The sequence below is a fragment of the Balaenoptera musculus genome, chromosome 18, assembly GCF_009873245.2.
Source record: "Balaenoptera musculus isolate JJ_BM4_2016_0621 chromosome 18, mBalMus1.pri.v3, whole genome shotgun sequence".
NCBI classification, from domain to species: domain Eukaryota; kingdom Metazoa; phylum Chordata; class Mammalia; order Artiodactyla; family Balaenopteridae; genus Balaenoptera; species Balaenoptera musculus.
Window position 1 is genome coordinate 10396378 of NC_045802.1, and position 27215 is coordinate 10423592.

The 27215-nt window shown below is 38.0% G+C and overlaps 1 protein-coding gene across 3 annotated transcripts in view; it reads left to right on the plus strand.

Moving 5' to 3' along the window:
• RFC3 (replication factor C subunit 3) overlaps window positions 1-27215 on the plus strand; it is a 367610-nt gene that overhangs the window by 11797 nt on the left and 328598 nt on the right. For 2 of the 3 annotated variants that reach the window (XR_005017285.1, XR_005017286.1), the window contains exons 8-11: window positions 1581-1650; window positions 2843-3107; window positions 19561-19737; window positions 21643-21725. Coding sequence is in view for 1 of the 3 variants with exons in the window: in XM_036832098.1 (XP_036687993.1) it covers window positions 1581-1650; window positions 2843-3034 (262 nt within the window). In the remaining 2 variants the exon portion in view is untranslated. Of the gene's footprint in view, window positions 1-1580; window positions 1651-2842; window positions 3132-19560; window positions 19738-21642; window positions 21726-27215 lie in introns of those variants that run through there. The other variant, XM_036832098.1, reaches the window with a different exon arrangement.

Here is a 27215-nt window from a genome sequence, read left to right on the forward strand (position 1 = left end):
ATTATTTTTACTCTGCCAAGGATACTTGTACCTTTGTTATAAGAGCAGAAGAGATTGTTTGATAATGGATTGAGAACTAGAAGACCGTGTGCTCATGTGTGATGATAGGCTTTGTTAAGAATAATGTTGTGTGTATGCCATCAGTATTTAGGAAGTGTTCTGTACATATTTGCTGTACAGTTGTTTCTGTTTACTTCCTAGGTCTCTTATTCAGTAGTAGACCATACTGAAAGTACTTCAGCCACTGCTTGTTTGATTTATCATGACAACTTTGATTGAGAAGGGCAGTCTGCTCTTCTCCAAATCAAGAGTGACAGTCTTAAGGCCCACTCACTACCTTTGGAACGTCTGGTGAAGGTCCCTTAGGCTCACTGAGACACAGTTTGTTACTTTTTTTTTGCCTGTCAGAACTAAGAAACCATCTTTGGACTTTAGAGAGGGTTGATTCTTTTAGGAAACAGACTAGACTGAATGCAACCACTGAAATGTAAGCTTCCCTGGTTTACATGAAAATAATCATGAGAGGAATATGCCATGTTTCTCTTCTTGTATGGTATATCTGATGAATTCTTATTTTTATAAGAAATTCTTCAAAGGAAATTATAATATGTACTCTTGGGCTACCATATAGATTAGAGGAGGTGAATAGTCATAGATAATGGGTATGTGGTATTTGTTTTGAATTCCTATTAATTCATTTACTTTAGTTGAAGAAATTAATAGTTTTCGAAAAGTGCCAAACGTTTTAAGTAGGTTCTTCAGAAAAGAAACCTTGACTTTAGGAAAAAATGTGCATTCCGTTCTGTAAAATATTGTCAAGCAGTGAAGAAATTTCAGGCTTTAAAGAAATAAAATTCAAAGTGTCTTGGGAGCCTTTTACTTTCATAAAATATTTCCACGCTAAAGGTGACTTTCTTGTTTTTGTTCTGATTTTAATGAAGAAAAATTGGTGGTAGTAGTTGAACTTTCCTGCTCTTAAGAGATTTAGGTACAGATGTTGCAGTATTTGACTATTTGACTATTATTAGATGTATTTTTAAGACTTTAGTTGATTATTACTTTACTTAATTATTCTAGCTGCTGCGGCCCTTTTCTCCAATTTCCAAACAGGTTTTGACAGCTCATAAATGAACTTGTTCGAGTGCTGCTGTTGCCTGTTTAGACTAACAGTTTTGGGAGTTGATGCCATTATGCTGTATAAAAAGAAATTTCTCTTAATTTCAGAAAACCTTGGAGCTGTGCAGAAATACTGGGATGGCTGGTGTCATTCTGAACATTGGTCCACACAGTACCAAATGACTCCTTCTGATTTTTGACCCCTTAGTCTTGATTCTTGTTCGACATATCTTAGAAAATTCGTAATTTTCTAATTTGAATAGCAGCTAATATTTAGTGAGCAATTATTATATCATTTTAGAAAAATGAACTGAAATTAGGATAAGCGTCCGTAGATGTATCTTAAGTATGATAAGCCATTTAAGAAAATGTCTGTATTGGGATGTTTAATTTGTAAAGTAAGACAGTACAGAGGAAAAATTACCTCCTATTTTTATCACAAAATATTGTTTTGTTTTGTATAGGCTCCTTGAAGTTCGTGGGAGACTCTATGAGCTTCTAACTCATTGTATTCCTCCTGAAATAATAATGAAGGTATCCTGATTTCAAATCTTGAACTGTTTATAAGCATAAATGTTGGACTTTGTGTGATCTCAGGGCTTTTGCTTCACAAAGATACATTGTCACCTCTTTCTGTCCAGCTCATTAGTTCAACAGATATTTATTGAGCTTCTGGTGCGCCAGGCACCATTAGGGGTGTGTTGAAGGGGAGGGGTGGGCCTGCCTTCAGAGAAGTTACATTTTTGTGGGGTGAAACGGGAAAGGAAGCAAGAGGATTTCAGAATGTTCCAAGTGCCACAAAGGAAGTAACCAGGTGAAATGGTAACAGGGGAGGGCAGGGTTGTGGAAGGTCAATGTTGGCTTCTGTGAGGAAGGTATGTTTAAACTGAGACTTGAAGGATTAGAAGAAGGGAACCATATAAGTAGCTGGGGAACAAGTATTCCAGACAGCAAGGCCCAGTGCACTTGAGGAATGAGGTTAAAGAAAAAGGCAGAGGGATATTGTAAGACATATTTTTAGGGCTGGTCTAAACCTAATCAACTGCCCAGCTGGATAGATAGGCTGACTGTTAGATTTTAGGGAACACACTGTTTTTTTGTTTGTTTGTATTTATTAAAATTACCTGGTAATACTTACATGAAAAAATTCAAATGATACCAAATATACAAAGAAAAAAGTGAAGCTCCACACTCTGTTTCCATAAGACCTCTTTTCTAGTCACATAGAAATAAGCCCATATGTGTGTGTTTCACGAAACTTCAGTGTCCTGCACTGTTTTGTTTTTTTCCCTTCTTTTTAAAAATTCAGCAGTGTAGTATGGTTGCTGTGTTATGACAGTACAGATTTACCTTATTCTTTTTAGTGGATGGGTGGGATTTCATTGTATGACTATACCACAGTTTTTTGGATATGACCCCTGTTGGTGGAACTTTAGGTTGTCTACAGATTATTATAATTAATAATGCTGCGGTAAGCATCTTTGTACTTATATCTTTGCACCCTTGTACATTTAAATATTCAGAGTTGGAATATGAAAGATAACTCACATTTTTACATTATAGAATGGTATATACTTTTGGATGAAGTCCGCTGGTCCATCAGAAATAAAAAAAGAACATATTTAACTTAAGTTTTACTTCCTTTTTGAATGAGAGAAATAAAGCATGTTCAGCTAATATTTTTTAAAAATGATTACTTTTTTAATTACTAGTTATCTTTCTTTAGGGCCTTCTATCAGAACTTTTACATAATTGTGATGGACAACTGAAAGGGGAAGTGGCCCAGATGGCAGCTTACTATGAACATCGTCTACAGCTGGGTAGCAAAGCCATTTATCACTTGGAAGCATTTGTGGCCAAATTTATGGCACTTTATAAGAAGTTCATGGAGGATGGATTGGAAGGCATGATATTCTGACATCTCTCAGTAATTCTTCCTAATATTTCTCAGTATCAGCATTTACATTCAATTTATATTGGAAGAGCTACAGGTAAAATAAACTAACTTTACTTAATTATGTCTTATTTGTGGTTTTTGTAATAATTCCTCTGAATTATTAATCATTGTTCTCTAGGTTAAATAATTGCTCCTGTACTGTTGAAGTGTATTGAAAGGATAACAACTAGAAACTTTAGAGTCTAGGAACATGATTTTAATTTACTTTAAAAATTTGTTTTCCAAGTATGCAGTATTGATCCTCCCATTTCTATGTACTCTCTCACCTGCTGGAGGACATTTACACATAAAAAAGCAGGGATTGTTTTCTGTCCTTCAGATGACCATTTTTGGCCACAGGTACATAAATTTTTGCTTGGCAAGTCATTATGTTTAATAATTTTTTCCCTCAACCAAGAATTATATTTTTGCAGGAAATATAGGAATTAATTCTGAAACGTAATAGCATGGGTGTGGAGAAAATTGCACATACCATTTCTATTGAAACTGTAGAAATCCAGCTTTTATTTTCAGTGATTCAGATAAGCATGTTTTCATTAAGTACTTGAAGACTCCTGAAGAATATGCATTGTGTAGTTCTGAAGCAAAGGTATATTACTGTTGAAATTACTCTTTGAACAAGTATACTGTTGTATTATTGGTCCTGTCCTTTGGAGCATTTTTTAATTCAGAAATTTGGTTCATGGAACAAAGGGTTTGCTTGACAGAAGTTTATGACAGGCTCTGTATAAGAATATTAGGAAGACCTGCTCTTATAGCAGTTGGTGATAAATAATCAGGAAGTGTTTGATTGACAAAGACACAACTACATAGACACTGAAAAACCTAAACCTGGAAAACTGTTCAAGTTAAGATAAATGATTGTTGCCTTTTTTATGGGGTGGCGCTGGGCGGTGGTACTAGTCAGGTCCCAACTGGAAGTCTCAGTCCTGGGGGCTACATGTTAGGAGGGATATTGACATTCTAACAGAGAACTAGGAAAGTGAGGTTTGGAAGAGCTAAGACTGCTTTAATTTGGAAAAAAGGGAAGTTAAAAAATATGTTAACTCTTTTCCAGTGCTTAAAATGATGCACTTGGAAGTATGAGTGGTCTTATAATTTATGTTTCTCTAAAGCAGTGCTTCTCAGAGTGGAATCCCTGGCATCACCAGCATCACCTGGGAACTCAGAAATGCAAACTCTCAGGTCTCATTCCAGGTCTACTGAATCAAACGATTGGGATAAGCCTCAGCAGTCTTTGTGTTGTACCACCCCTCCAAGTGATTCTGATGCACGCCTCAGTTTGAGAACCACTGCTCTAGAGAGGGTAGACTTAGGATCAATGGATGTAGGTTATAGAGAGAGGCATTTTAGTTCCCTATGAAGAAGAATTTTTTAACTGCAGCTATCTTAATAATGGTATGGGAATCTTTTTTTTTTTTTTTTTTTTTTTTTATTATTTATTTTATTTTATTTTTGGTTGTGTTGGGTCTTCGGTTCATGCGAGGGCTTTCTCTAGTTGAGGCAAGTGGGGGCCACTCTTCATCGCGGTGTGGGTACCGCTCTTCATCGCGGTGCGCGGGCCTTTCACTATCGCGGCCCCTCCCGTTGCGGGGCACAGGCTCCAGACGCGCAGGCTCAGTAGTTGTGGCCCACGGGCCCAGCTGCTCCGCGGCATGTGGGATCTTCCCAGACCAGGGCTCGAACCCGTGTCCCCTGCACTAGCAGGCAGATTCTCAACCACTGCGCCACCAGGGAAGCCCGGTATGGGAATCTTGAAAGCTCCTTAGAAACAGCAGGTGTTCAGGTGGAGAACTGATGAATAACAAAGTGCTTACTACATGGTAGGCATTGCACTGGGTATGTGTACTATTTCATTATAACCTTACCACTCTGTGAAGTGAGTATTATCTCTGAGCTATAAATAAGAAACTTGAGATGTAGAGAAACGAAGTATAATTTATACAATAAAACATATCCATTTTAAGTCTGCAGTTTGATTTTTGACAAAGGTATTCAGTGTAACCATCATCCCAATCAAGATACAGATTCCATCACCCTGAAAAGTTTCTTCCATATCCCTTTTGCAGTCAGCCCACCCCTACCCCAACTCAAGTGGCCATTGATCTGCTTCCTGTCTTTATAGATTAGTTTTGCCTGTTCAAGAATTTAGAGTCAAATACTGTATGGTCTTTGGTTAAGGCTTCATTCTCTCAGAATTATAACTGAGATTCATCTATATTGTTGCATATTTCACTAATTTCTTTAATGTTCATTGATCAGTGTATGCTTATATACACTTTTACAACCCATTGACTTGTTTATGGACCTTTGGGTTTCCAGGATTTGTTTAGTATGAATAAAGTTCTGAATATTTCTGTAAGTCATTTTGTGGACATATGTTTTCACTTCTCTTGAGTAAATACATAGGAATGGAATAATTAGACCTAAGATAGGTGTCAGTTTAACTTTTAAGAAGTCACCAGATTCTCAAAGTGATTGTACCATTTTATATTTCTACCAGCATTGTATGGGCATTCTAGATGTCTCTATAAAATTGGTTTAATTGATTTTCTATATTGTCTGTTTTATATTTCATTGATTACCTTTTCTATCTTTGTTAATCCCATCCTTCTTCTTTTGATGTAGTTTGCTCTTATTTTTCCAGAGTCTTAAAATGGAAATTTAGGTAATTGATTTTAGACCATTCTCTTCTATCATTTAAAATTACAAATTTTACCCTGAATACTGATCTAACTTCCTCTTACAGATTTTGATATCTTGTGTTTTCATTTCCATTTAGTTCAAACTATTTTTCAGTTTCACTTGAGATGTTTTTCTTTGACCAAATGATTACTTGGAAGTGTGTTGTTTAATTTCCAAATGATTGAAAATTTTCAGATATATTTTAAAGACTTCTCTACCCTTGTTAATTTTCTGTCATTTACTAAGAGGAATATTGAAATCGCTAACCGTATTTATGGATTTGTCTAATTTGGTTCTTTTGGGTTTTCATGCATTTAGAAGCTCATTAGGTGCATAAAATTTTAGGATTGTTATGTCTTCCTGATGAATTGACCCCTTTATGAATGCTCCATCTAATTTCTGGTAATATTCCTTACTCTGAATCTATTTTATCTTATATTAATATTACCACTCCAGCTTTCTTTTGATTAGAGTTTGTATGGTAGACATATTTCTTATAGCTAAGGTCTGCTGGCATTCTCTCAGTTTCGATTATCTGGAATGTTCCTATTTTGTCTTCACTTACAGAATTCTAGGTTCATTTAAAAATTTTATTATTTTTCCCCTAGCACTTTGAATATTTCATTCTGCTACCTTCTGATCTCTGTTATTTCTGATGAGAAGTTAGCCAGTAACATATGATTGTTCCCTTTTACATGATACATTACTTTCTTGATGTTTTCAGTATTTTTTTTCTTTGGCTTTTAGCAAGGTGACTATGATGTAACTAGTTGTAGTTCTTTGTGTTTATCTTACTTGGGCTTTGTTTAGTTTCTTGGATCAGATTATTATGAGTAGTATTAGTATTATAGTATCAACTTAGGGAGTTTTTTTGCCATTATTTATTCAAACCTTTTTTCTGAGCTTTTTTTCTCATGTTCTTTGAGACTCCTGTTACTTATATCCTGGAATACTTGACATTGGTCCACAGGTGGCTGATTCTCTGTTCATTTTTCTTTAGTTTTTTTTCTCTGAGTTCTTTGGCTTGGATAATTTTATTGATAAATCTTCAAACTTGCTGAATGAATCCTTCTGCCATTTCATACCTGGTATCTCATCTAATTTATTTTTCACTTTAGTGTTGGTACATTTTAACTCTAGAATTTCCATTTTGTTCTATATAGTTTCAATGTTTCTATTATGATTTCCTATTTTCTGTCTCCTTGTTAGCATGTTTTCCTTTAATTCTTTGAACATGTTTGTAATAGTTGCTTTGAAGTCTTTCCTGAACCCAGCATCTGGTCCCACTCAGTTTCTATTGACTGCTTTTTCCCTTGTGTATCATTATACTGCTTCCCCCTCCCCCTACACCAATGTCTGGTAATTTTGTGGCTGAAAACTTTACTTTTAGATAATATATTTTAGTAACTTTGGATTCTCTTTTGGTTTTCTGATTTTTTTTTTGATGTTTTTTGTTTGTTTCCTAGCTTACCTATGCTTAAACTCTGTAATTTATCTTCCTTGCATTGTGCTGCCACTGATGTTTCTGCTCAGTTGTTTTTATTTTAGCCTGGCTTCATCTTTCTGTCTGCATAGCTTAGTGGTCAACCCAGTGATTTGGGTGGAGTGTGAGCTCAGACATCTTAAAGTTGAGACTTTAAGTCTGCTGAGCTGTATGTGGGTTGAGGAACACATTCAAGATTGCAACCAGTTCTCAGTATCCCTTGGTTTTCATTTTTCCGCTTAAGCAGTCGGTCAGCTATGTGTGAATTAAGAGCTTGTCTTAGCCACTGTGTGGCACTTTCACTTCCAGGATCTCTCAGTTCACTATCTGATTGATTTCTCAGTGGCCATGAACTGGACTTGCAACTTAGCAAAGCTATGGGTTTTCCTTGTTCCCAACTGTTAATTCAGTCTAATACTCTGGCTGCAACTAGCCTTGAACTTATAAAGGTACAGTTTTTACTGAAGAAGTGGTAGGTATGAGGTAATAATACCAAGTATAGAAAGTCATGTAGTTGCTACCATTTTTGTCCAAATCTAGTTTTTCAACAATAAACATTTTTCAAATTTGTTGTCTGGTTTTGATCAATTTTCAGTGTCATGATTGGTTATTTTTTGACAATTTTGTCTGTTTTTATACTTCTGCGGAGGGAAATTACTCAATCTCCTCCTGTTTCAATTAGTAGAAGTAGCCCTCCACTGACTCATTTCTTCATTGCTTTTTTTGTAGATGCTAATTTCAATCTGATGTAATTTTCCTTTACTCTGAAACAGGTTTAGCTTTTCTTGTGGGGCAGATCTGCTGGTGAATTCTCCCAGGTTTTTGTTTTTGTTTTTTGGGGGAGGGGGGTTTGGCCTAAAATGTCTTTATTTTGCATTCTTTTTTGAAAAGCATTTTTAATGGGTATAAAATTGTAGTTTGACAGTTGTTCTTCTTTCTGTATCTTAAAAATACAGTTTTGTTTTTCAGTTTGCATTGTTTCTGAGGAGAGATCTGCATTCTAATTTTTTTCCTACGCACTTTTTGTTTTATTTTACTTCCTATGGCTCCTTGTAAGATTTACAACTTCTCTTTATGACCAGTTCCAGCAGTTTAAGATGTGTCTTGGCGTGATTTTTCTTTGTGTTCATACTGCTTTATACTGGCTTTACATTTGTTTCAGTTCTTGGATTTGTGGATTTGTGTTTTTTATCAAATTTAGGAAAATTTAGCCATTTTCTTCAATTATTTTTCTGCCCTCTCCTCTGAGACTCTAGTTATGTCTCTGACTTCATGATAGTACCCATAAATCACAGGGTTTCTATCTTTTTTCCAGACTTTTTCTCACCGTCCTTCAGTTTGAATAGTTTCTGTTGCCTTTAAGTTCACTAATCTTTTGCACAGTCTAACTTGCTTTAAAGACCATCCAGTGAAACCCTCTTTCTTTAAACAGCGTTGAACTTTGTTTTCACAGGCAGTTATTTGATTAGCAGCTTGATCCTTTTCATGCTTGTTTTTAACCTTTTTTAGGGTGTGCCTAGAGTAGTCTTTATCCCTAGTTGAGCTTTACAACTGTGGTTTGATCTTTCTAGTGTTGATCTAATGCCCCAGAGGTCATTGAGGAGCTACATCCTGGGTCACCAGAAATCACTGTCTTCCAGCCCTGTGTGACCTCTGGTAATTATTCAGCTTAGTTTCTAGCAGGTCTTTCCCCAGTAGTTTTTTGTTGTTGTTTGTTTGTTTGTTTTCTCTCTGCCTGGCTTTGTGGAGTCATACTCAATGTATATGCAGCTTAGTAATCAGCCAAGGATGCAAGGCAACCCTTACGCAGATTTCTGTTGCACTTTTTCTGTATAATTCTCTTTCCAGGTCTCTGCATGCATGTTCAGCCACTGCAGTCTCTGAATTTTGCTCTTTTCTCCTCAACTCATTGTTGTCACAGTTGTCTGCCTGGGTTTGCCCTTCCTACCCTGTAGGCTGGAAAGTGCCTCTAGGCAGAAATCAGGGGTGATTTTAGAGTTTACTTCTTTGGTTTCTTTTCTTTAACGTATCACAGCATTGCACTGCCTGCTCCAGTGTCTGGTGTAGCATTCCTTTTATGTTTTGTCTAGTTTTCTAGTTGTTTACAATGGAGGGCAAGTCCAGTATCAGTTACTCTTTTTTAACTGGTAGTAAAAGTCTTGATGTCAGGATTTTAACTGAAGGCCCTGATTCCTGGGTGTGAATCACTGTCTTACATAGTTCTTTAAAAATGTATGATTTACATTTTTCCCCCCAGCTTTATTGAGATATAATTGATACATAACATTGTGTAAGTTTAAGGTGTACAATGTGTTGATAGATACACTTACATATTGCAAAATGATTACCACCATAGCATTAGCAATACCTCCCATCACATCACATCATTACAATTTTATTTTTGTGGTGAGAGCACTTAAGATCTACTCTCGTAACTACTTTCTGGTATGTAATACAGTATTATTAATTATAATCACCATGCTGTACATTAGATCCCCAGAACTTATTCATCCTAAAATTGGTAGCTTGTACTCTTTGACCAGTGTATCCCCATTTCCCCATTGACCAGCACCTGTTAACCACCATTATCTGTTTCTATGAGTTCAGCTTTTTTAGATTCCACATATAGGTGATATCATGCAGTATGTTTCTTTCTCTGTGTTAATTATTTCACTTAGCATAATGCCCTCAGGGTCCATCCATGTTGTCACAGATGGCACTGTTTTCTTCTTTTTCATGGCTGAATAATAATTATGTGTGTGTGTTTGTGTATGTATGTATATCACATCTTTATTTGTCCATAGATGAACACTTAGGTTGTTTCCATATCTTGACTGTTGTGAATAATGCTGCAATGAACATGGAAGTACAGATACAGCCTTCATATCTTGTTTTCATTTACTTTGGATAAATACCCAGAAGTGGTGTTACTGGATCATATGGTAATTCTATTTTTAATTATTTGAAGAATCTCCATTTACATTTAGAGTAATTATTGACAGGTAAGGACTTATTAATGATATCTTATTAATGGTTTTTTGGCTGTTTTGTAAGTCCCTTGATTTTTTCTTCTGCTGCTGCTGCTTTGTGAATTGACGGTTTTCTGTAGGGGTATGTTTTGATTCCCTTTTCTTTATCTTTTGTGAGTCTACTATAGATTTTTGCTTTGTGATTACCATGAAGCTTACATAAAACATTTTATAGATGTAACAGTCTATTTTATTAACAACTTAATTTCAGTTGCACACAGTAACTCTATCCTTTTACTCCCCCTTCCTCTTATGTTTTTGATGTCACAATTTACCTCTTTTTATACTGTTTATTCATTAACAAATGATTGTAGCTATAGTAATTCTTATACTCTTGTCCTTTAACCTTTGTACAAAAGTTAAGTGGTTAACACTAAACCGTATTACAGTATTAGGGTATTCTGAATTTGACTGTGTACTTACTTTTACCAATGTTTAGTACATTTTCATATATTTTCATTTTACTACTTAGTGTCTCTTCATTTCAACTTGAAGAACTCCTTTCAGCATTTCTTATAATCAGGTTAGTGGTGATGAATTCCCTCAGCTTTGTCTGGAATAGTCTATCTCACCTTCATTTCTGAAAGACAGCTTTGCCGCATAAAATATTTTTGGTTGGCAGTTTTTTTCCTTCAGTGTTTTGAATATATTATCCCACTCTGTCTTGACCTCTAAGGTTTCTTCTTAGAAAATTGATGATAGCATTATGGGGGTTGCCTTGTAAATACAAGCTTTTTTCTGTTAATGCTTTTAAGATTCTTTCTTTGTCTTTGATATTTGACAGTTTTATTATAATGTGCCTTGGAGAGAATCTCTTAGTTTGGTGACCTATGAACTTCACGAACTTGGATTTCCAAATGTCTCCATGGACTTGGGAAGTTCTTAGTAATTATTTCTTTAAATAAGCTATCTGCCCCCTTCTCCCTCTTTTCTAAATCTGGAACTTCAGTAATTTACAAACTGGTCCTTTAGATGATATGTCATAGATTATGTAACTTTCTTTACTCTTTTACATCTTTTTTCTTCGTTCTTCTCTGATTGCATAATTTCTGAGTTCTTTCTTCAGTCTCACAGATTTTTTTCTTCTGCTTGATTCATTCTGCCATTGATGTTCTCTATTTCATTTTTCATTTCATTCATTGTATCCTTCAGCCCCAGAATTTCCATTTGGTTCCTTTTTATGACTTCTGTCTCTCTGCTAAACTTTTCTTCTTCTTTTTTTTTTTTTTTTTTTTAATTGAAGCATAGTTGATTTACAGTATTCTGTTAGTTTTAAGTGTACAGCAAAGTGATTCAGTTACATATGTATTTTTTTAGATTATTTTCCATTATAGGTTATTACAAGTTATTGAATATAGTTCGCTGTGTTATACAGTAAATCCTTGTTCCTTATCTATTTTATGTGTAGTAGTTTGTATTTGTTAATCCCAAACTCCTGATTTATCCCTCTCCCCTCCCTTTCCCCTTTGGTAACCATAAGTTTGTTTTCTGTGTCTGTGAGTCTGTTTTGTATATAGATTTGTCTGTATTATTTTTTAGATTCCACATACAAGTGACATCATATATTTGTCTTTGTCTGACTTACTTCACTTAGTATGATATTCTCTAGGTCTATCCATGTTGCTGGAAATGGCAATATTTCATTCTTTTTTATGGCTGAATAATATTCCACCATATATATATATATATATATATATATATATATATGCCACATCTTCTTAAGCCAGTCATCTGTTGATGGGTATTTGGGTTGTTTCTGTGTCTTGGCTATTGTAAATAGTGCTGCTATGAGCATTTGCTAAACTTCTTATTTTGTTCATTTATTGTTTTCCTGATTTGGTTCAGTTGTCTTTCTGTGTTTTCTTGTACCTCATCAAGCTTCCTTAAAACTTGAATTCTTTGTTGGGTAAATCACAGATCTCCATGTCTTTGGGTTTGGTTACCAGAAGATTACTGTGATCCTTTGGTGGTGTCATGTTATCTTGATTTTTCAGGTTCTTTGAACTTTTGCATTATTTCTTTACTTGTGAAGTAGCAGTCACCCCCTCCAGGCTTCACTAACTGCTTCTGGGAGAGAGATACCTCCCATCAGCCTTATTAGAGATTCTGAGGCTATCTTAGACCCTTTTTGGAGTATACCTCCTCCAGGCTTCTTGCTCCCTCTTGTGGCAGAACTCTTAGGCTTTATGCCTTCTCTGGATCCTTCAGTGCACCAGGCTGAGTGAGTGCTGACAGCCTCTCTTTTGTTTCCCACAGGTGGTGCTTAGGGTCAAGTTTGTGATCTCTCCCTGGCCTGCAGATTTGGCCAGCTTATGTGCATGCTCACTAACTATCTTCCAAAGCTTATTCTTGCTGCCACCATTGGGAGCACATGCAGGGAGCTGACCACAAGATGGGGAGTTTGTAGGTGAGGCACACAGAGTGCTTGAGGTTCCCGTGAGCCAGTTGTGATCCACTGGTAATGCATTCCCAGCAGCTGTTGGTCAGGTTCTTGGTGGAATTCACGACACAGTTAAGATCTGTGCCCCTTACTGTCCTTCAATAGTTGTATCTGCCACTCTCCCCACTTTTTCCTGCCCCCAGTCATGTAGCTCATGATTCTATACTCTGGATGGAGCAAGAGAGAAAGGAGCCCCTTTGGCAGTGTTGTGTACAGCTGGGGCAGCTGGGTGTTCACTCACATGCTCTCCCTTTCTTCTGTGGGATAAATCACTGCGAGGAAGATCTCTCTTGGCCCTAAGCTGTGCCATCCCTGGGTGGAGGGGTGATGTGGGTAAAGTCAAACTGTCCCTCTTACCTCCTCCAATACATCCAAACTTTTTTTTTTCCTCCAGTGGAATTCTGGGACTTCTCTGGAAACCTGAACTTTTGCAAAGTCTCTCTTGTCCTTGAGTGAATGTCTAAGTTGGTGTTCTCAGGGGCTCCTAGATGGTGGTTGAGAGAGGCTGGGGCCAGTTTATAGGCCACGACAGGGTCCACATCTGGGACTGAGGTCTGTCTCCCTATTACCTGATGGATGGCTGGACGAGACTCCTCCCGTGTCCCTTGGCTTATGGTGCTGGATTCCACAGCTTCCTGAAAGGGATTACTGTCCATGGGTGGATGCCAAATTTTATTGTTGGTGGGGAGACAAAGATGAGGTATATCTTAAGCTGCCATGATACTGACGTCACTCCCCTTTGATTTTATGTTTTTATAATATAAATTAAGTTTTGTTCCTAAGATTTGAAGTTGTGTAATATGCGTCACACACACACAAAAAACCTCTTGCTGTGGTTTTTCCTTAAGTACTGTGTTATACTTTAAGTTATAGAACTGAGTAATAGGAATTTAAATGTTATTTCCAAATTATAGCCCTCCAAATCATGAAACACATTTCTTAAAAATTACAAAATCAACCCTTAGCAGCCATTTTCTTTCTACCTAGTTCTCAAGAAAGACATAATCATTTCATATTTTTTAAATTGATGAACTAAATTTTATTAGCTATTTTGCCCCTTGGTTTCTTTCCTGTTCACAATTCCTGTGGAAATTTGAGATGTTATCATGAGATGCTCTTTATCAGTTTGATTGTGGTATGCAAGACTTATAATAAATTACTTTCCTCTCAGTAAAGGAAAGTGGTCCCTACAAACCTTAACTCTCATTTAAATTACAACCTAATGCTGGTTACAAACACTGCATGGTACCTTTGTGGCTTGGTACTTTCTGTGCCTGTTTCAGCTCTTTTGATGGGCTGATTGCCTACTGAAATTACCTTCTCTGTAGATAGCAGCATGAGAAACTTTAGCAACTTCCTGAAGTGCGGCTGTACAAAATAATCACTAGCAGTAGGCATGGAAAAAACTTCTTGGTCTTTATGTGGGACACTGTGTTAGATTCTTTACAGGCATTCTCTCACTTAATTCTCTTAATGATCTTGAAGTTGGCCATTATTATCCTGTTTCGCAGGTGAAGAAACTGGATCCAGGCAGTTGAGCACAGACTGCCCTCAACTACATTCATAGCCACCAACCAAGAAATAGGCCCTCAATACTACCCAGCAAACTCACATTTCTCAGATCAAGTCTCCACAATACCTTTTCCAGAACTTCATTTAGAGCAGATAACCTTATCTCCTTACCAGCCAGCTACCAAAACCAAATATGTATGCATCCTATATTACTATATGTTCATTTGTATGTATCCGATTTACTCTGTGTGCATTCATATTTTCTCTTGATGAGACAGAGAAGCTGCTCATCTGTTTTTAATCCTGTGCCTTGGATTTCACCAATTTTAGCCTGTCTCTCAAAACCTATGACGTCCATTGTCCTTGTCTCTTTCGTCCTCAGTCCCTCTCTCAAAATTGGATTGTTGCTTTGGTTTTTATTGTCCTAATGTCATCTTATTAAAGTTTCCAACATACAGAAAACTGAAAAAAAAGTGACAATGAACATTCATACTGGTATTTTACAGTGAACATTTAACTGTATTTGCTTTATCACATATCTATCCATCACTCCATTCTTTAGTCATCTTATGTTTTTGCTGCATTTCAAAGTAAGTATGTTTTCTCCCAGCCTGTTAACATGTATATCATTAACTAGCCAGTTTAATAAGGCAAGAAAAATGCATAACAGGCATAAGGAAACAAAAGGATGGAGGAAAATTGTTTTTTTAGCAGGTGAAATTATTGTTTACCTGAAAAATCCTAAACAGTTCTTTTAACAAATTAGTGAATTTAGCAGGCTCGCAAGATACAAAGTTAATATACACAAATTAATTGTATTTTTATATAAACAAGTAAATTATTGGAAAATAAAGTTTAAATAATTTAAAAATACATCAAAAATGCTAAAATAATTAGTAATAAGTTTAAAAAACAATGCTTAAGACCTGTACATTGAAAATAAATCATTGTTAAAAGAAGGTAAAGAACGTGTATAAATGTAATGCTATATCTTGGATAAGTTGAGTGCATAAAATAATATAGGTGTAGGCTGTCTTTACACAAAGGTTAGATGAAAATGATTTTTGAATTGTTGAAAGAAGTCAACTTTGCTCATGTCATCTAAGGGAAAATCTATTCTTAATTTTTCTCCACCCTCTATCTCCTGTTTTGCAGAGATTGGATTCTTTAGTTGATCATACAGTGCATCTAAACGGTGAATATTTTTGTGTAAGGTCATTCTTAAGCCATTATGCATATGCTCCTACTGAAGTCTTTGGGAAATTAGTTGTCAGTGAATCATCTGGCCTATAATCTTATGGGAAATCAATTTCCAGACATTAAATAACAGATATAACTATGAATACATTCCCCAAATTGTGAAGTTGAAGACTAAATTCTAAAATTGACTTTCTGATACCAAATTTTATGAAAATAATATCAATATTGTGAAACATTGATACTCCACGAATGGGATTTATTAAATTGCAGCGCATTGTGGTACTGAAAACTAAATATGAGAATGTTATCCTATCAGACTTGCACAAATATATTGAGAAAAGTTGTTCTCAGTATAAAAACCAGTAAGCAAAGAATTTAACCTTGTTTGCAAGCATTGTTAGCTGGGAATAATTCCCATTTCTGATGTTTCCTTCCTGTAAAGTGAGATCTCTTAATGTCATTGTAGGTCTCTCTCCATCCTTTATTCATCCAGCTCCTAGAGAGATCGAGTCTTTTTTGATTGTCAGCTTTGGGAAGAATAAATGAACCTGCTTGACTTAGCTCCAACTTTCTTCCTGTTTGGAATGAGCCTGTGTGTTCTAAGTTATAAATCTTAACTAGTCAGACTTCCTAACCTACAGGGAGGCCTATCCATCTCTAGCATTGCACCCCCGCCCCTGCCCCCCAATAAACCATATCCTGCAGCCTGCCCTCTATCAGTAACAGGCATTATTTTGACCTCCTACTTTTCTGTTTTGTTGTACTTCTCAACTTGTTTATAAGCCGAGTGTGTATTAAAGGTGCTATTTATTGGGGAGGGGCTCTCAGAGATTCCCAAGTTTTGTTTATTCACCAGCAACATTGAGAAAGAAAAATAAACGAAAAATTCGAGGGGGACAATTTGGGCAGAAGCTTTTTGTGCATCCGGGGCCCACATCGTGGGTCTTGGACTTTAGTTTGGGGGAGAAACCTTGCTGCTTTATAGAGGCTTATTTTAGGCCAAATGTGTTTTTACACTTTTGTACTTGACTTTGAACTTCCGTCGCCTGAGAAAGAAATTTAAGCTGTCATGAGGTATTTTGAGCTTAGCAGGTGACTGTAACTTATGACTTATGCAATTTTTGTGAGAAAATAAGACACAACCCTCTGGCTGTGTTGGGGGCTTCAGGTAGATTGCTTTAGTTTACTGCACAGGCCTTGCTTTTCCTTGTTGAGACAAAGATTCCATTGCAGAGAAGAGTTTTACTCTTCTCTGCAATGTGTAACTGTTTTACACATTGGTTGTCAGAAGAATATTTGCCACTTTGCAACTGCAAGGCAGCTGAATTCTGCATGTGAACAGAGCACTAGAGATGCTCTATCTTTATATGGTTAGTACCAAGCATAGGTAATCTAAGTCATCTAGATTGGAACTACTAGGTTCTATTCCTCTTTCAGGATGAAGGAGGGCTCTCTGGAGGGACTGACTAACCTTGATTTCATGTGGCATTTCCTCTGACTTACAAGACTCACTGTCCTATCATAGAATCTCAGATCAGCTCTATGTTAATATCATAAGTTATAACTCTGGCTTGATACCTGACACCCAAATTGTGGCTTCACCCTTGTTCTTGTGTTAGACTTAATGAACAAGTAAGAGATGTGAGCCCTTATTAAATAGTGCCATCCCCTTAAGATAGAAATTCAACTAAATGACATTATTACAAACCCAAAGGTAGAAGGAAACAAAAATGCTCAGTGCCTGGAACTGTTTGCCTCTAGTAATAAATTCATTTGCTTAGGAAAACAAGAAGAAACTAGTGGTTTGAAAGGTGTACTTCAGTTTTACTGTCAAACTCAGAAGCAGTGAAAGATTAAAAAAATAAAGGAACACAGGCCAATTAAGCTGGAGGAAGAGATTTTAAAAATTTATTCATTTATGTTAAGGAAGAGTAAAGAAGAAAAGGGCATCTTAAAGATGACGTTTGACCAATATAAAAGGGGGGAAAAAGCAGTACCCAGATTCCAACTGCTCTAAAAGAAGGAAAGACATTTTTGTTATTAGATCAGAAATGATGACTGGGATCCAAACAAATCTAGCAGATAGCAGATCTGATTCCTTCAAGAAAGGCCAAGTCACCGAGGGATGATGACTTCTGAAAGCCATAGGTCCCCACTCAGAGCAGTTGGAGAACCACTCCTTAAAGAGTGGGACAGCTGTACCAAGTGGTTATAAAAAATTGGGGCAGAATTGAGGAAGGAAATCCATGTGAAATATTCAAAGCATTTTTCAGCTGAGTTTCCATGTGACACATCATTGCAGTTGAACCAGGCATTACCTTTGCCCTGAGGGAACTTACTGACCTTTGTCAATACATTTATGAAATGAGGATCCTAAAAGAAAGTTGAGAGAAGATGTGATGAAATCTAGATGTGAGAATCAGAGAACAAGTCCAGGCTTTGATTAAATGTCTGATGGAAGAATATCTCTAGGCGGGGATTATTCATCTCATCAAGAGTAAGGTAGACAAAATTTGAACAATGAATCCAGAACTTCTTGATTTCTTCTCTATGATGATGATGATGATGAAGAATCCAGAGAAGTTATAAAAACTGAACCAGAAAGCAAAGATGAAATAAATGGAAGGGAGGCGCTAAGTTTCAACCAGTAGCATTAGCTCCCACACAGATTAGAGAAGGAAAGTGGCCACTTTAAGAAGCAGATTAAATTGTTAAACTCAAATAGCTTTCCTGAAAGGAGTGCTGAGATAACAGGGAAATTCAGTACCAGTGGTATGTTTCAGTACTTCAGAAAAAAGATGTAGTTGAACAAAAAAGCTACTCAGACGCTGGGACATTTAAAACTGTTTTCCCCAGGGACACAAGCTGCAGAAACATCAAAATCACTTAGTGCAGGAATCTGTTCAGGGTGGATCTTCAGCCAAAACAAATTGGGAATGAAGGGGAACTCTTCTCTAGGGGGTGAGTTGCACTGCCCAAGCAATCCCAGAGCCAGAGGCAGTGAGGCAGCCACTGTGGCACAGGACCGAAAAAGCCTCTTTCTGAGAGGTGGTGCACTTATGTCACTACACAGTATTAGGGGCCCAAGGTTTAATAGGAAAATGGAATTAAGAGGTCCTGGATGTGCTGGATGGGGAAGAAAGGTACTTGAGTTCCTGTGATTGGAGCTGACCCCATTGCAGTTATCTAAATGTGCAAGGAGGCAGAAATGCCTCAAATGACACTGTGAGGATGCAGGAAGCATAGATAGATTTTTTTTTTTCTCACAAAAATGTAAATGTAAAGAAATGTAAATGAAAGTGCTAAATGCAAGTGTAGTCTCAAAATAACTTCTCGTTCGGAGAATTTTCCTCGTTTGGCTTAAGTAAGCAATCCAGACAATTGGTCTTGAATGACAGACTTCCTACTAGGTTGAATCCAAGAATATTTTCCTTTTTTCCCAGACATCATCAGATTTCTCTTAGGGTCTTGGTAGCCCTGGTTCTGGGAATGTAATTTTGTAATTGATCTAAGGGCAGGAGAATGGCTTTCTAAACTAGATGGATCTGGAAAAATCCTGTGATAATTCTCTGTGTCCTGTTAACTCTTAGGGTTCTTTAGAAGTGAGGCTCCTGAGGGACTAAGTATTGAATTACTATGACTTCTGGGGCTTCGGAAACTCCAAATCCATTCCAGAGAGGAACTGTTGTAGTTGCTGAATACCGAGGCAGAAAAATCCCTTTTGCTGAGCCTCGGTGGAATAACAAATCAGTGAATGGTTTTTGTTTTGTAATTGAACTTTGCGCTTTGAACTTTAACACACAAGAATTTGATTTCAGACTTTAGTTCCCTTGGATTTCAATGTTTTTGAATTTCAACTTGTAAAAGAATTTAGTCTTTGGACTTTAATTTCTTTCTTGGAATTTAATAATAGAAAGGAAATCGTGTTCAAAGTTGAAGCATCTCTTTATAGGTGTTTTATTATCGAAATATCTTCAAGATAGCGTTTAATCTCTGCAGAACCTTTGTCATGCTGTTTTGGATAGCATATGTGGACATAATTCGGGGCAGAAAATAAAATAGGGGATACATTTTCAGCTTTTGGTATGGAGTGGATCCAAAGTTGATATATTGAATGTATTCGTCTGACGCATTGCAGATTCTTGTGGGGACGACTTTTAAGCTGCCTGCCACTAGACCCAGGAGGAAACTCAAAAGAGCAGAGACGTGTAGCTTGTGATCTTATGAAGGTGGCCTCATGAAAGGTCTCCCAAGGCAGACAGCTACAACTCTTGCTGACCATAGGCTTTGATGGAAGAAATTTTCACATACTGAGGTATGGGGAAGTCATTCTGGGCTTATAACGTGATTTGGCTTGAATTTTATGCTAAGACAGGCTGTCTTACGGCCTGTCAAACATACATTGTACATCTGCTTTAACCATTAAAGAAAAGAGTGTCACTCATCATCCAGTTATACAAAGAGTTAAATCACAACCCACTGCAGTTGCCCCACTGACAGTGTGCCCTAAGGGGAATTCAGGATGCAAAAAAACAAAACAGGATGAAGCATTCTGTCATTCAGATATATCGGGGGTCCTAGATAGTTAAGGTGCATATCTAAGGAAGAATTTCAGTGACCCCAGATTCTTGAATCTTCCTATACATAGAAAAACACTAAAATCACTAACTTGAGATATCTGTTTTTTGTGATTAGCAGTAATTTTTTACCAAGATATATGCTAGACTACATGTATTTCCCAGCCAAAAAATTCATATATATACTGGCTCTTCCCCTACCTCTTCAGAGCAGTCCCTTGAGAGGTTGTTTCCTGGGCTATAGTCCTCAGTTTGGCTTGAATAAAGCTCTCTTCTATTCTTATTATAGATTTTTTAATTGATTATTTGCATCCACAGCTTCATGCTTAAGCCCAATGAGTTAAGAGAATCAAAATCTGGGGAATGGTCCTCTTTCCCACTTCTGATGCTTTGGTCATGTGAAAGGAGCTCAATTAGTTGTAGGTCTGGGCTTCCCTCTGCCCCATCAATCACCCTGCCTCTGAGGAGATTCTTAGTCTATGAGTCGATTTTTGGAGGAATAACAGGGCATGCTCAGCTCAGCTCAGCTCAGCTCAGCTCCCGTCTTTCTCCTCTTGGAAGTGACCATGAATTCTCCTCCATTATTCCACATGGGGAGTCCTGCCCTGGTCCAGTGCTTCTGTGCCTAGTTGGGTAAGTCTGCCCAATTCTGGACTTCATTATTAGTGAGTCCCAAGATATCAATATAAGCCAGGTCTTCCAACTTGACCTCTATCAGATATAAAAATGATATTTTGGCTTCACCGTTTCTCTTTTGACTCCTGATGTAAACTTTGGTGCTCTGTTAATACCTAGGTTGATTACTTTTCAGAGTTCTTAATTTCCTAATCTGAAATGCAAGTCAATTCAACAAATATTCAGCACCTACTATATATTACTGTGCTGGGCACTAGGAATACAGAAATAAACTATCACATTAGATGGTGACTACTTATTTACATGCCTAAGTATAATATTAGAAAATATATGTATATTGTAAAATCACACAAAGAAAGAAGCAATCAGTCTGTCTGGTGGTTTGGAGGTAGGCATCTTTCATGGAGAATTACATTTTTGAGCAAAATGGCCAAGCAGGGGAAGTATATTTTTAACAGCAAGAACAGGACATAATAAACACATGGGCTTATGAAGTACATGTTGTATCAAGATACTAAAAATAGTTGATAATTCCTGAACATAATTTCTTTGATAGGAAATCAGGATGGAGAGGTAGAAAGGACTGGATCATGACCATTCAAGAAGCTTAAACTTTGACATTATCTTGTCAATGAGGAGGAGCGTTTGAACAGCCGCACCCCAGAGAGTGATATGGTCAAGTTTACAAAACAGACCAAATGACTTCTAGATTTCTTTTTAGCTTTACAGTTATCTGATTTGTGTCTTGGGCCTTGCTGTAGATTTAGAACATTTACTTCTCAGCTATCCTAAATCAACTCCTTACAACATTGTATTAGGATTAGGTTTGGCTGCATATAACAGAAAAGAAAATAACAGTGGGTTAAACTTGACAGTTTATTTCTCTCATGTAAAAGCAATTTGGTGGGCTAGTCTTGTGGCTTTACAAAATTATTGGTAATCAGGATATACTTCCCACTCTTCATTCTACAAGCCCTAGAGTATGAACTTTGTCCTTATATTTCAAGATGGCAGCTGGAGATGCAGACATCACGGTCATATTCTAGGATGGCAGCAGGACAAAGGAAACTTTAAAGAAGATTTCCTAGAGGTACCTCCTACACTTTTACTTCTCAATGTCTGGGATTTATTTCTGTTGGTCACCTCTGAAGTTGGAGAAAAGCTAGGCATATGATGGCACTGAGTAAAATCCTTTTTTTTTTTAAATCAGAGAAAAAGTGGAAAATGAATATTGGGGTAAGCCATTAGCTGTCTCTGTTTCATTCATAGAAAACTGAGGTATCTCTTTACCTATTTAAGTGGAAATAGAAATGGTAAGCTATCAAATATTGAGAAGGTATTGCTCACAGAATTCATTTTTCTGATTCTAGTTCTTAGTCCTACCTTTTTCTTTAAACTATGGCATCATAACCCCCTGAATTTGAAACTCCATTTATAACACACACCATATGTATCCTCAAGTGCTGAATGCATGCTCAGCAATGGGTGACCATGTCATCCTTCTCTATGTGACTCCTGGCACTTTGGGTAGGCTGTTTTCTTTCTCTGGGATACTTTTCCCTTCCTTACGTCTGCTAATTCTGTGGGGGTTCTGTGTCACTGTTGTTTTGCCTAGAAGGGTAGGTTAGGACTCCTCCCTTGTCATAATGGCTATAGTAATTTGTTGTAATAACTTCTTCATTGTCAGTCTTTCTAGTTGGAAGTCAGTGAAGACAGTGAGCAGCTGCATCTGTTTTGTTCTCTGCTCTAGCTGTCTAGTACAATGCCTAGAAAATATAGGTGCTTAATATATTTGTTGAAGGGATAAATGGGCAAAAATTAAGTGACTTAACCCAGTTGAAAGGGTATTATCATTGAAAGTTATCATTGCTATGAAACTATGTAGTATGGTATTAATTATGCAGTGGTGACAAATCTGGGTGTGCAAAAAAGTAATCATTTTTCCCTAACTCAGACTAACATTGACATTGAGCTCCTCATTCCCCTTGGAGATTTAATCTCAGCCAATTCATGGTAGACTCAGTCAAATTATGGCTGTCTTAGTCAATTCAGAGGCTTATTTTTCCCCCCAGTCAGTTCAGGATTCCTCCTCTGAGATTGCCTCTCAATTGTGGGGAAGTTCCATTACCTCAAGGCATGGAGAAGAGACTACACTTGGGACGTTCTCTGCCTAGGCTGGCACCTGGCAAATGTATCATTCTACCTGTTTCCTGGGGTCTGTGACTGTGTGGTGTCTGCTGAGGCATTGGGGTTCCCATTGGTCTCCAGTTACTGTGCTCCCTTCAGCCACTGGGATGTGATGAGTGTGCAAGCTCTTTTTTAGTGACCACCCCCCTTTGTCTCTCAGGGAGGCACAGGCAGAATTGTGCTCTGTGGAGCTTTCTTAGGTGCCTTGGTATAGACTCCTCATGCCACCATCTCTACCCACTGTCACCTTGCCACAGTGATACAGGGACCCCTTTAAGGCTTACCTCTTGCATAGTCTCTAGTAGAAGTGGGGCCTTCTCCCCCACTGGTCTCCTCTATGCTCAGATCCCCAAATCTATCTGGGATTCTTTGCCCCTCACCCCCTCCCAAGAGTTTTGGCCCTGATGATGATGGTTAGAGGGCAGACTCTCTTTTCAGAGACCTACACCATCTAACTCTATGGCTTTCTCTCATATCCTACACTTCTCTCTTCCTTATAAATTGTAATCCCTTCTAAACTACTTTGGCTAATTTCACATGCTTTCAAGTTTATTGTTCATGACATAAATGAAATGCCACAAATACATCATGATTTTGATACTCAGAAGTCAGACTTTTGAGACTCAAAAATAAATAAAATAACTTTTTGCATTGTCTTTGCTGCAAGTTTCAAAAGTCTGCTTTAAAACTCGGAAGCTGAGGATGAACTATTTCCATCTGCCCTCTCATCCTTTCCCTGAGACAAAGCCTACACGCCTAAAAGAGAGGGTCATGGAGCAAAATAAGAATTTTGAGGAAAAAAAATAGATGGGTTAATAACAAATTAACCCAATATATAATAAGGACAATTGATAATCACTCTAATGCTGCAAAATAATAGAATAGTAAAATAATGTTATAATGGAAAACTATAAAATCATTGAATATTTAGAAGTATTTTTAATAATACAAAAATCTTTATGTTTTAACGAGTGAAGAGACGGATATATAAAAGTATGTACAAAGATCACAACATTATAAAACTACTTGGAGCGCATAGTCATGAGGAAAAGAAGCATAATTTTAGCATAATTTTGGGTAGTAGGACTATGCATAATTCCTGTTTTTTACATTTTCTAATATTTCCCTCTAAGGAATGTGAATTATGTTTATAATCACATTATATATTATATATATATGCATATACATGTATGTATTTACAGTTTGACATAAATAATAAAATTTCCTATAGACAGTCCAGGCAAACAGCATCCCTTATATAATGATGGCTAAATAAGACTATATCTATCTTTAGATATATTTTTGTACTCTATCTGTACATATATTTTTTGGATGAGGGAAAAGAGCCAGGGGGGAAAGCTGAAGTAGCCAGGTTCCCCACAAGAAAATCAAGGGAACAACAATGTGGAGGAGGAGGATAGAAGTCCATGACTGCTTGCAGTTGGGGTGGGGGCTGCCATCAGACACTTGCTCAGATGCAGACAGATTTTGCTGTCTGCTACCACACAAACACATTTTAAGATGTATTCTACATTATAGACCTCTAAATATTTGAATTAGCTATTGTATTTCTCCTTAACTGTCCCCCTCTCCAAACTAGACATTTCCAGGTGCTGCAAATTTTCATCCTGTGACTTGGTCTTCAGAGTCCTTGTTCTGTTGGTTGCTTGTCTCTGGATGGGCGTCTCCTTATCCCTCAGCTTCTTAAAGTGACACTTGACTCCATATGTGGTCCAGGCAGCTCTGAGGATAGAGAAACTCCTTGTTCTTTCCCTGTAGGCTAAAGCAAGGAGAGAAGAAAGAAAAATGAGATGTATTATGTTTCTGTCTCTGGCATGATTCCCAGTCAAGATTTTCCTAAAATCAGGGGGAGGTTACTTCGGCAACAACAATTTTTTTAATTAATTAATTAATTAATTAATTAATTAATTTTCGGCTGGGTTGGATCTTTGTTGCTGCCCGCGGGCTTTCTCTAGTTGTGGTGAGCGGGGGCTACTCTTCGTTGCGGTGCGCGGGCTTCTCATTGCAGTGGCTTCTCTTGTTGCGGAGCACGGGCTCTAGGCTTGCGGGCTTCAGTAGTTGTGGCTCGTGGGCTCAGTAGTTGTGGCTCGCAGGCTCTACAGTGCAGGCTCAGTAGTTGTGGCGCACGGGCTTAGTTGCTCCGCGGCATGTGGGATCTTCCCGGACCAGGGCTTGAACCCGTGTCCCCTGCATTGTCAGGCGGATTCTTAACCACTGCGCCACCAGGGAAGCCCTGGCAACAACAATTTAATGGGCCTTTAAATAACCTCCTCCTGGGAGATCCCTGGTGGTGCAGTGGTTAAGAATCTGCCTGCCAATGCAGGGGACACAGGCTCGAGCCCTGGTCTGGGAAGATCCCATGTGCCATGGAACAGCTAAGCTTGTATGCCACAACTACTGAGCCTGCACACTATAGCCCACAAGGCACAACTACTGAGCTCATGTGCCTAGAGCCTGTGCTCCGCAAGAAGAGAAGCCACCAAAATGAGAAGCGCGTGCACCACAATGAGGAGTAGCCCCCACTCGCCGTAACTAGGGAGAGACTGCGGGCAGCAACGAAGACCCAGTGCAGCCAGAAATAAATTAATTAATTAATTAAAAAAATGAAAATTTAAAAAAAAAAAAACCTCCTCCTGCTTAGTGATACTTCATTTTCATAAAATAAGCAAGCCCTGCAGTGACTTCTTAAAGTAGCCAAAACCTTTTCTTTTCTCTCTCATTATTTAAGAAACATATTCAAACAAATCATATAATATTTAAAAACATGTTGCCGAGATTGGTTCAAGATGGCGGAGTAGAAGGACCGTGCGCTCACTCGCTCTTGCGAGAGCATCGGAATCACAACTAACTGCTGAACAATCATTGAAAGGGAGACACTGGAACTCACCAAAAAAGATACCCCACATCCAAAGACAAAGGAGAAGCTGCAATGAGACGTTAGGAAGGGTGCAATCACAATAAAATCAAATCCCATAACAGCTGGGTGGGTGACTCACAAACTGGAGAACAATTATACCACAGAAGTCCACCCACTGGAGTGAAGGTTCTGAGCCCCATGTCAGGCTTCCCAACCTGGGGGTCCAGCAACGGGAGGAGGAATTCCCAGAGAATCAGACTTTGAAAGCTAGCAGGATTTGATTGCAGGACCTCGACAGGACTGGGGGAAACAGAGACTCCAGTCTTGGAGGGCACACACAAAGTAGTGTGCACATCAGGACCCAGGGGGAAGGAGCATTGACCCCATAGGAGACTGAACCAGACCTACCTGCTAGTGTTGGAGGGTCTCCTGCAGAGGCGGGGTGTGGCTGTGGCTCACCACAGGGACAGGGACACTGGCAGCAGAAGTTCTGGGCAGTACTCCTTGGTGTGAGCCCTCCCAGAGTCTGCCATTAGCCCCACCAAAGAGCCTGGGTAGGCTCCAGTGTTGGGTCGCCTCAGGCCAAACAACCAACACGGAGGGAACTCAGCCCCGCCCATCAGGAGACAAGCAGATTAGTTTTACTGAGCTCTGCCCACCAGAGCAACGGCCGGCTCTACCCACCACCAGTCCCTCCCATCAGGAAGCTTACACAAGCCCCTTAGATAGCCTCATCTACCAGAGGGCAGACAGCAGAAGCAAGAAGAACTGCAATTTTGCAGCCTGTGGAATGAAAACCTCATTCACAGAAAGACAGACAAAATGAAAAGGCAGAGGGCTATGTACCAGATGAAGGAACAAGATAAAACCCCAGAAAAACAACTAAATGAAGTGGAGATAGGCAATCTTCCAGAAAAGGAATTCAGAATAATGATAACGAAGATGATCCAGGATCTCGGAAAGAGAATGGAGGCAAAGATGAGAAGATGGAAGAAATGTTTAACAAAGACCTAGAAGAATTAAAGAACAAACAAACAGCGATGAACAATACAATAACTGAGATGAAAAATACACTAGAAGGAATCAATAGCAGAATAACTGAGGCAGAAGAACAGATAAGTGACCTGGAAGACAGAATGGTGGAAATCACTGCTGCAGAACAGAATAAAGAAAAATGAATGAAAAAAAATGAGGACAGCCTAAGAGACCTCTGGGACAACATTAAATGCACCAACATTCACATTATAGGGGTCCCAGAAGGAAAAGAGAGAAAGGACCTGAGAAAATATTTGAAGAGATTATAGTTGAAAACTTCCCTAACATGGGAAAGGAAACAGCCACCAAAGTCCAGGAAGCACAGAGAGTCCCAGGCAGGATAAACCCAAGGAGAAACACTCTGAGATACATAGTAATCAAATTGACAAAAATTAAAGACAAAGAAAAATTATTAAAAGCAACAAGGGAAAAAAGACAAATAATATATAAGGGAACTCCCATAAGGTTAACAGCTGATTT